Source organism: Mus caroli, unplaced genomic scaffold, assembly GCF_978045245.1.
Source record: "Mus caroli unplaced genomic scaffold, Mus_caroli_1 scaffold_19, whole genome shotgun sequence".
Taxonomy (NCBI): domain Eukaryota; kingdom Metazoa; phylum Chordata; class Mammalia; order Rodentia; family Muridae; genus Mus; species Mus caroli.
Genome location: NW_028227274.1, coordinates 22,084,060 through 22,095,000, shown reverse-complemented (window position 1 = coordinate 22,095,000; position 10,941 = coordinate 22,084,060). Strand labels below are relative to the sequence as shown.

Sequence of the window (10,941 nt, the reverse complement as noted above, 5' to 3'; positions counted from 1 at the left end):
TGGTACACCCTCGGCCTGCAGAAACCTGGTTGTGAACATCTGTGGGCATGCTCAAGTCATCTCATTTGACAGGCCTACCTTGATTATCTGTCTTCAAAATTCCTCTCATATATGCACAATCACACTTACATACACACACACACACACACACACACACGAGCAAGGAGGGACACACAAGGAATTCATGATGGTACAGCTCCATGGAGCTTCTTTTCCAAGTCCTTCAGAGGCTGGCAATTGGCTTCCTGACTTCCTAATAAAGTGCAAAGCGCTCCATGGCCCCCTGCACTGCTCCCAGGCAGCCTAGGAAAGAGAAGTGCCCGCTCAGCTCATCCTCCACAACCCATGCCATGCCCAGGGTATCTGGCAACTCCATTTTGTGCACACATAAGTTTTCAGTGAGCCTTTATCACCTATAGTAAAAATAAGCCAATCAAGAAAAGGTAGCCTGAAGCTGTGCCTTTAACACAGGACGGGAGTGCTGCTGGGATTCCCTAGGTTGGAGGCACAATTGCATGCCCCAGTTCCTCATTACTACAATCCTAAACAGGGAGGATGGGACCCTTCAAGCATCAGAGGCAAGCTAAACATCTCATGGAAGTCAGTTCTGCCTTGAGGAAGAGACCAGATCTTCTGATATGGTAACTGCTGAACCCACCCAATTCAACTTTGCCCTAAGTATTGGGTTGTGGTGTTTTTAGACTGTGTAGCTCAAGCTGCCCTTTAACTTGCTATGTACACTAGACAACACCATGTCCTCAAACTCATGGCAATCCTTCTGTTACCCTCTCCCCAGTGTTGGGATTATAGGCATGAGTCACTAGGCTTTTCCTAACAGTTGGTAAAGCCACGGAAAACAAAATTGCTTTGTGATGTTGATGACACCTGCCACGTGCGCCAGTGCTTGTATGGCAGACAATAGTGCTTACTTAGAGTGTATACCTTAACCCATGAACACACATGTTCCTGCACGCGCGAACCTAAACTCTGGTCTCTTCTTTTCAGCCTATTCTTTGAGCCCACAAATCCATACTCAAGATGAGTGCTTTCGTGGTTCTGGTTTTAATTAAATATTTATCTAATCCTCACAATTCTGAAATAAAATACCATTCCTTTGATAAGTCACTTGTCCAAGGTCACGTAGTTTCTCAGGGGCAAGTTTGATGTCAGCGCCTGTACACTCCCATCTACCCAGTGTTGGGCTAGTCTAGGGCTCAGCCAGAGGACGGAAACACAGGTAGTTCTTGTTCAAGGATGTGAGGAAGCACAGATGCTGACACAGCCCAGTGAAGTCAGGGAGAACTGGGTCCAAATCCCAGCTCTGCCCAAGAGACCTTGGCTGAGAACCAGGACAGTGAGTGGCTAACTTCCTCATGTACTAAACGGGAGCCGGAATTCCTGTTGGCAGGTCGTGCTCTGTATAAAAGGAGGCGACAGCTGCTGAAGACCTTGTGCTCAGTGCCCATCAGGAAGTAGAAGCATTGAGTGTTTAGTTATTTCTCTACTTCTGTAAAAAAGACAATCCGTTAGAAAGCAAATTGCCTGTATCAAAGCCAGGCTTTTCCGGTCATCAGCTAGACAGATGTAGATTTGCACAGCATCTTCAGTCTCACTCTAGGTCCCTAAGAGAGCAACCAAAGCTCTTTGAATCTCTCTCCTTCTGTAAAGCAAGGATATCATGTCTCGAGGATGAATAGAATAACATGTGTTAATCATCTACATAGAAGTTGCCCTGCCTGATTTGGATACTGAGAAATGCCCTGGCTGTGACCTCCACAGCAGAGACACTTTCTGGAGTCACCATGATGCTAACTCGGCTTCGAGACAAGAACCTCAGACCTACACCTCCAAGTTTATTTCAGTTCCCTTCCCACTAGATATCACAGGACATACGTGTCCACTCAGGGGAAGTTTGCATTTTGCATTTGTCCCTATGTGACATCTCAGGCCATGCAGCATATTAAGGCAGGTGGAAACTTGTCAAGGAACCCACAGGGAGGGGAGGGGAGGAGAGGAGAGGGGAGAGGAGAGGAGAGGAGCCAAAGAAATCCATTCCAGCACACACCCATCCCCTGCAGTTTGCCCACAAGGCCCGAGACCAGCATTCCATTGCAATATCTCTACCACACAGCTAGGGAGAATTGAGAAATCTGTACACCAGCCTTAAGGAAGCATCGCCCTGCCTCTTCATTTATAAACACAAATGATAATTTCTTTATAGGCCTTTCTTCAATAATATGACAATCGATAAGCCCTTCCCAACGTCTTCCTCCGCCCTCCTGTCTCTATCACTCTGGAACTTGAAATAATGAATAACGCATGTTCCGAGGCTGGTTTTCTCAGCTCACCTTTAAATCCTAAATCAGTCCCCTGTCGTACCTAGTTTTATCTGGTTTTGACTTGGGAGGTGAACAATTTAAATACTTCCTGTTAGGTATTTCCTGTACAATAAAAATGGGCAAAATGCTCCCATGATCTTCCAAGAGCAAACCCTTTCCCCAAGTCTCTCACCACGATGTGAATAACACACGCATGTACCCCTAATCCTGAGAAGGCCACCTTTGAAAAGCAAGGCGTGGAGGAACACCCACCCTCTTTCTGAACTCCCGAGTCCTCTGGATATCAAAATACCTAGGCAAGAGACACAGTACTCTATATTTCCCAACACCAACTCTGACTGTCCCATGACAGAAATGAATCTGTCCCTCTGTGGAAACAGCCATGGGCACAGAGAGCTGGCGACCAGAGCTTGCACTGTGCTGCATGGCAGCCAGACATGTGACAACGGGAAGACTTACAAGGCAACAGAAATCATCTCACAGCACAGTGATCATCTGACCAGGGTTTTGCTTTCTGGACTTCACTGAAGGTTTTGCTGGCTGACGGTATTTTGCAGTTGAACTGCCAGGCTATGAGATGCACTGCTAGCACACCCCTTGTAATCCTAGCCGCAGGTATCCTACCAAAGGTGTCCCTCTTTAGGGGGCCAGGTTAAACATAAGTCTCTGAGCCAATATAGAGTGAGCGAACTGGTAATAGCTCCAAGGCCAAGCTCAAATTCTAGTACCCAAAATCTTAAGATCTGTACTGATAAAAAGAAACTGAGTCCTAGAGATGTAGTAAGGGGGGTCGTGAAAATCATAGGGGAGAGTTGAGCACAACTTGAAACAAAGCTTCCCAAGTGTTCTTCATCCATGAGTCCTCTCATCTGTGTCTCCCTTCCCCGGACCTCTAAGTCCCAAAGCTGACCCTGCTATATTGGAAGGTTCTCGAGCTCCGTCTCTCACGGTACCTCCTGTCTTCACTGTGCCCTGTATTCCACAGCGGGGAGGACAAAGCTCCAAGTGGGTTCTTGAGCTGCTCTTTCTACTCTTGCTACAAACTTACGACTGGGGCATTGCAAGATCTCCTCATCTGTGGAAAGATGGGCCACCTCCTCCATGGTGCCCAGCATCTCAAGATCAGAAGCTTGTACAGGGTCTGAGCCTAATGGCAGGTGTGTGAGACAGTCTGGTCCTTTTCATGCTTCCATTTGGTAGAAGGTGGACTTAAGGGTAGTTGGGCACATGTGCCAATCCAGCCTGACAGTAAGGCACCTTAGAGAGGTAGCAACCCTGCAGAGTGGGGAGAGTGATCCATCTAAGAATCTCCTCCCCCGTCCCAGGGAGCCACTCGACACATGGACATTTTGTGGGGTCTGCCACCTAGGACCTGTGACAGATTGATGGAAAACAGATGGTGTGAGGTACTTATCTGATTAACCCACAGAGCTTGTTTTTAATATAGAAAACAGAACTGCAAGAAAAACTGGGTCACGGGCTTGATGGGGTAGAAGAGGTTTAAAATAAAAGTCCCAGAGTCCCAGAAGTCTCTCTCTGCTGTGGTGATTCTGGATTCCAAACCCAACCCCACTCTATGCTGAACCTGTGGCTAGCAGGACAGTAAACACCTATTTGGAAATCAGAGCTCGAATGATCTGAGCTTCTGGGGAAGCCTGAGAGCCTGGCAACCAGACAGAAACAGGAAGTGAAGCCTCTGTTCCTTACCCCATGGTTGCTCATAGTGGAGTCTAGGAATGGAGCATAGAGGTAGCCAAGAATTCAATTTGGAGGTTACCCCGTGGGTATGTTACATGCAAGTGCCTCTGTGTGGAGATAGCATGTGGTCAGCTAGACAGCTAAGGACTGGAGACAGAACCAGCAATGGTGGTCAGTGAGCCACATGACCAAATGGCTCAGGGAATGGGGGTCTTACTGGCCTGGGGACCACATGCTTGACTTGATTTCTCCATCACATGGTGTTCATGTCAAGGACAAACAATGTTTACATAGTTCAGCTACCACCCAAGGGGCCAGATGGTCAAGCCAGACCTAATATCTTAGCACTCACAGCATTAACATATCCTCTTCACCTAACACAGAAATATCACCAGGACTGTCAGACCCAAGAGGTGCTTTTTGTTTTATTTATTTGTTTGATTACTGTTTCTTGAAACTCCTAATTTGAAGGGAAATTTCAAACCACACACCCAGCCAAGGAGTGCAGGTCATTTGTTTCAACTAACGCTCCAAAGCCTAGCACCTGACCCGCCCCTGTCTCCCACCAAAGGCAAGCTGAGAAAGGAAGCTGGAAGGTGAGTTAAACTGCAGAGGGAAGGATGGAGAGGTGGGGAGTCAGGCCAACCTAGTTAAAAGCACAGGGCGGGCAAAGGGCTTAAGGAAAATAAACAGGATTCTAAACTAAGGCTGAGGGAGAGAGGGGCTGGACTGACAGACATGTATTACAGCTCTGTCCCACCCTTTGAATCCAGAAACCCATGGCCCTGGACACAGCAGCTGTTACAGAGGGTTTGGATACTGGACAAAACCTGTGCCTTGCCTGAGTCCCAGCTACCACTCTGTAATGCAGACTCGTTCCTCTCTTCAGAGATGAAAGCTATTGCTGGTCCAGCCTCCTTTCTCATTACATTAAGACTGCATGCAGAGGTTGAGGAGTTAGCCCTGCAAGCATTGGGCCATCTGTTAAATCATCAAAACTCATTTTTAAATATTTACCTATCTTATGTGCACATGTGTTTCATCTACATGCATGTATGTTTAACATGGACATGCCTGGTACCCACAGAGCCCAGAAGAGAGTAACCAATCCCCTGGAACTGGAGTCATAGGTGCTTGTTAACCGCCATGTGGGTATTGGGAATCAAACTCCCGGTGTCTGTTAGAGCAAGTGCTCTTAGCCACTAGGCCATCTTTCTAACCCTCAGAACTCATTTCTCAAAAGTGTTAAACCTGGTAATACACACACACTAAAATTGTTACAGGCATGCCCCTTGTGCTCACTGTCAGCCAACTTGGTCTAGTTGGTGAGTTCCAGGCCAGTGAGAATACATCCTTCTCAAATTAAAACAAAATATAGTAGGTGACACCTGGGGAACAAATAAGGTTGTTCCCTGGCCTACTCACAGACAGACAAGTGTGCGTGTGACTGTGTGTTTGTGTGCACACACATACATACACACAGAGGTACCATCAGCTCACAACTGTTACAGTCCTAATACATGATGCAAATAGCTACACAGCTTTGCCTAAAGCAGCAAATTCTTAGCACTCTGTACATGGGCACCTCAGATGTTGGTGCCTCCATGGCAGGCAACCAACGACTCTCCATCTGTGGGTGAAACACCCTTCTCTCACATTTTCCTCTTTAAATGTGTTCTTTGTGCCTATGACTTGACATTCTGAGCAGTGTGACAGGTCTCATACAGACACTGGTTCTTTCAGCCAGCCTGCCAGTCTCTTCCCATGTTCCCATCTCCACACCCCAACCTCACTGTCACACAGTCTATAGGGAAATGGCAGGGACAACCTTGTGCCCAGCTGTTCTTTTGCTGCTACAAGCCCAAACAGTCTTTCTGTATCTTCAGCTGAATGTTACCCTTTAAATTCAGTGCTGCACATTTGTAGGTGTGGACCTTCTGAGCCAGGATGGACTTTTCTTAAGGAAAGATAAGGTCAATATCAGAAGAGTGAGAAACAAAGTTTCAAAGCCAAACAAAAGTGTTCAGCCAATAGAATCTACCTGTGTCAACTTAAGGATCTGTATCAGTTGTTGATGTCCCTGCTGTTACCAAATAATAGGCAACTTAAAAGAGGCTCACGGTTTGATGGGATACAGTCCATCATGGCAGGACAGGCACGGCTGCAGGTGGCTCTGTAGATGGTGGGATGCTTGTGCATATCTCATTGGGCCAGGAAGCAGGGACAGAAATTCTGGCAGTCATCTGACCACTCTCTCCACTTTTATTCTGCCCCTCCAAATGTCCTTGGGATGGGAGCACCCTTGTTTAGGACAATCTTTCTTTTCTAGTTAACGCTTTCTGGAAGCATCCTCATTGGAAGCATCCTCAGTGGAAGCATCCTCATGGGCACTCTGGTTACATCTTCCAGGTGATTTTTCTGCCAGGTTGGTGATTAAGATCAACCATCATGAGATCTCACAGGTTCCACATTTTTTCTTATTTTTGTTTGTTTGTTTGTTTGTTTGTTTGTTTTTGAGACAGTGTCTTACTACTATGTAGCTCTGACTATGGGCCTCACTATGTTAACCAGGCTGTCCTCGAACTCAGAGAAACCTACATGCATCTGCCTCCCAAGTGCTGGAATTAAAGGCATGTAGTACTATAGCTAGCCACATCCCAGACTCCATCCTGACCGCTAGCCTCTTTCAGTTGCTCATACAACTCTTTCATTCCTTGGAGTGCTTTTCTGGGTTGAAATAAGATTCCTAGCAGGATTCAAAGGAACTTTCTTTCCTATTAACCACATAATGTGCAAACTTCTCCTGTTGATCAGAGATCTCTTTTTAAGAGATCTGTACATTCATACCTAAGATGGAAACATCAATGATTTTCTCTCTTTAGGGATCGAAGCTGAGTTAAGAAGGCAAGTCATGCCCTGTACACTGTAATACATCAGGCCTTTATAGTGAAAATACACAAAAGAAAAGTCATGGCGAGAAGCATAAAGGCACAAAAGCCTTAGGCTTCTCCATACCAAACTCTCAATCTAGCCTCCTACCAAACACATCAGAACTGCTACACTATCACACAGGCCTGTCTCAGAGGTTAGCTGGGACCATCGAAGCAGAGCCCCAGTGGCCTTTGGTTTTTGTAAGGACTGCTGAGTTGTTAATCTTAAAGGCTGTACTCCATACTTATCCCCTTGGGGACAGGCTTCCAAGGTCAGCAATGGACAATTCCAAACACATGTCACCTCCAATTCATCAGCACTTGCTCTGGACTGTAAACATTCTTACACTCTATAAAAGCAGGGGTGAAGGGGAAGAAGGGTGAGGTGAAGAAAGCATAGGCTTGCCAGTATGACAGACCCTCGGGACAAAAGCTGGTCATGGGTCCTTTGCACCATGGGTACAAAGCATGGTTTCCCAGGTGCGGCATAACATGCTGAACCTCTGGCAGTTGCTGCATCCCATTCCTTCCAGGGATGAATTTGTTCTTCATGTGGCCATGAGTAGAAATGATCTCGACAGAAAAAAAAATATCTGGGACTCCCCTGCTGGAGAAGGGTCTACCCCCTTCTCTTGGTTTCCTTTGTCATTGTGTTTGTTGTTTGGTGTGGTGCTGTTTGTTATTACAACAAAGAAGTGCCACTTAATGCTGCCCTTGGTAAGGGAAAGGATGTGTTACAATGGGAAGTGACACTTTAAAAGCACAAGGCTGCATCCCACTTTCCATATGTAATCAAACAATATCACTCAAGTGGTATCTGAAGGAAGCTACTGTATATCTCACAAAAGAAGAAAATGGACCCAGCAGAAGGGTTTTCAATGCAAAGGAAACCTACTGTCTCATTTATACATCCAAACCCTCTGAGGCCTGTGGCAGCTGGTGACACAGACTGAGGGAAGCAGAAAAATCCTTCTACAGTCAGAGATGCACATGAGACCCTGTTTTCACTTGCACTCTGAGGGGTGAATACTGCTTCTTACCTATACAGAGACTCAGACACTGGAGAGACTGGTCACAACTAGAACTTCCCATGGGTCTTCTGACATGAGACACTTTAACAGCATGGTCTTATAGCTTCCCAGTTTAGTTCCCTTGAAATCAAACAAGAACTAAGGCCATCTGTGAACACTGGAATCCACCTAAGTGTTTCCAACATCCTTCGCCTTTCATAGCCGTCAGAGCACACTTGACTTAAATGTTTTTGTAATGACTAATTTTGATTCTTTTCCAAAACAGTGAATTTTCAAAACCATGACTTTCTATAGCCACAATCAGTTGATCAAATATTTAGGTACTATTTAATCAAATTACATGCTTCCAGGGCAAACTGGCATAAGGAAGGTTGAGAAAATACACACACACACACACACACACACACACACACACTAGACAATAGAGTGAAGATGTCCTAGTCACACCACATGGGTTAAGCTGGCTACTGAGGACCAGCACATTGCAGAACAAAGCATGTGTTCTACATCAGTTCTAAAAGACTGAACAATGAGAAGCCAATACCACAAAAGCTATTTAGAAAAGTTTTGTAGTTAAAATACTATAGTATAGATAATATATATTATCTATAATATAATTGTTTATATGCAAAATCTTGCTTATCTCCTGCTGGCCTTAGACTTTCAAAGTATCCAAAAATGACAATGACTTTCTGATCCCTTGTCTCTACCTCCTAGTGCTGCATAGCCCTACTTAGTTTTTAGGATGGTGGACATCTACCTCAGAGTATTTTGAGTGCTAGACAGGCACCAATTGAGCTGTATCCTTGCCAACACTTTTTCTAAAAAAATGTAGTACTTTCAGATTCGAAGCCAGATCACAGAAATAAAAGTCAACTTTCCATTGCTTTCCAGTCCCCAGGAAAAGTCAGTTCACACTTGTGTCCCAGGTCTCCTGTAGGGGTCAGCTGCATTCCAGTGTAGGATGCAGTGGTACACAGCACCCGCTGTGTGCCTGAGCTTATTCTTGGTTTGAGAGGAGAGCTGGAAGAAGTTTACACAAAGTGATTTGTCACAGGATTTTTCTTTCGGTGGGCACACTTCATACACATGGCACAAATTATCTGTTGTAACCTGGTATCTATGTGTGCACACAGTCAGTGACTACAGCTACAGATTAGACAATCAATGTTACTACAGGTCCTAGAGACCTTTGCAGGTTCCCAAACATCTTATAACCCACCCTATAACATCCTGAAGTCCCTGAGGATTTTGAGTCATCTACACAATCATTTCTGCTTTAGAGCAATACAAAAGCTGACACTTGCCAGCATTTCACACCAAAGTAAAATGACAGTAAAACTGGTCCCCTCAGTAACCAGTTGCCCATCCATCAGGGATGTGAAGGGACCAGGAAGTTTTCCTTCCCTTCCATCCATGAATCCTCTGATCCTGAGACGAACCAGCATCAGTAGCATGACTAACCTTCCCCTGATCGGAGGGAGGCCTGAAGACCACAGCAAGCCACAAATTAAAATAAATAAACTAAGCACATGTTCATGCATAGAGCTTTGTGTTCTTTCTTTTCTATGATATTAAACTCTTGCTCCCCCTTGGCTCAGTACTAGAAAGAATCCATCATTCATGTGAGGCTATCCACTGGGCATATATAACCTATTTCATCCCAATAAACCCATGACTGCAGAAAGGGCCCAGTGCCCCTCAATGACCATGGAAAAATCCATTTGAAAAGCACAAGTACCTTTGCTTACTTAGCCTATGACAGCCAATTTTAAGTCTCATATTGACTTGTCTTGGAACCTCTTGTGAAATGTAAATCTGGAGATATATATATATATAAAGCTGTTTCCAGAGAGCGGTAACCAAGAGGGAAGACCTACCCTGAATATGGGTGACATAATCCCACAGCCTGGGGTCCAGGACTCGATACAAAGGAGGATGGCAGCTGAGCACCAGCACATTGCCCTCTGCTTCCTGACGACAGGTGCAGGGTAACCGCTGCCTCACACTCATGCTGTTACGTCTTCCTCTCCAATAAGAACTGTAGTCCCTCTAACTGTAAGCCAACATAACCTTTGTACCCCAAAATTGCTTGTCAAATATTTCACTATGGCAGCATAAAAGGCATTTCAGTCTGCACGATGCATCTCCACTCTCCACTGACCCATGATTCCCTTCCAGTCCCCTGACCACACCTGGGGTCTCAGGCTCCACTTCCCCTAAAAGCAAGCTTCAAAGAGCCATACAAAGAGTTGCTTCTGCTGAATAGAGGCCCTCATGGGCGACAATCCAGGAAGAGCCTCATGAGTAGAAAGACGCCCATCAGTGACCTCAAGCTGTCTTATCTCAAGCTCTAGTCACAATCAAAGAAAGCCAGAAAGAATCAGTGCTTCAAAACTGATGGCTACAAGCGGCTCCCCTCCAAATTTCAGAAACCCGTGAGGGCTAGCCCAAGCACATAGCCAGTAAAGAAACTTTCGGTTTCTAACTGTGTCATTTCCCATTACACATGCTCACTGAGGGTAGACAGCAAGCATGCCAGCTTCAGACACCACTCACCAATGCAGGCATGGACCCTCACAGACAGCTGTGTCCTCAGAATAATGCTGTTCTTCTTTCCCCGCCTGAGAGAGACAGGAAACAAAACATAGGGGTTAGTTGGCACCCAATGACCTCTCTGTCAACACACCTACCTAAAAGAGATGCCCAGTGAGTTGGTACCCAATCTAAACAAAAAGATATCCTGAAAGAACACATCACAAGGCTTTAAGGAAACAAAAATGGAAACCTTTGCCTTTTCTGGATTAGCATGGTTTATCCCCAAGCCCACCTTTAACTCTGAACTTTCCCAGAATCTATGGATCTTGCTTGACCATTCAGGAAGATTTTTTTTTTTTTTTGGTTTTTCGAGACAGGGTTTCTCTGTATAGCCCTGGCTGTCCT

General features: G+C 45.5%; 1 protein-coding gene across 4 annotated transcripts in view; it reads right to left on the bottom strand.

Annotated features, from left to right (window-relative positions):
* Fhod3 (formin homology 2 domain containing 3) overlaps positions 1–10,941 on the bottom strand; it is a 423,897-nt gene that overhangs the window by 353,103 nt on the left and 59,853 nt on the right. For all 4 annotated transcript variants that reach the window (XM_021150413.2, XM_029472088.2, XM_021150415.2 and 1 more), the window contains exon 3: positions 10,558–10,622. In XM_021150413.2, the coding sequence (XP_021006072.1) occupies positions 10,558–10,622 (65 nt within the window). The remainder of the gene's footprint in view (positions 1–10,557; positions 10,623–10,941) is intronic.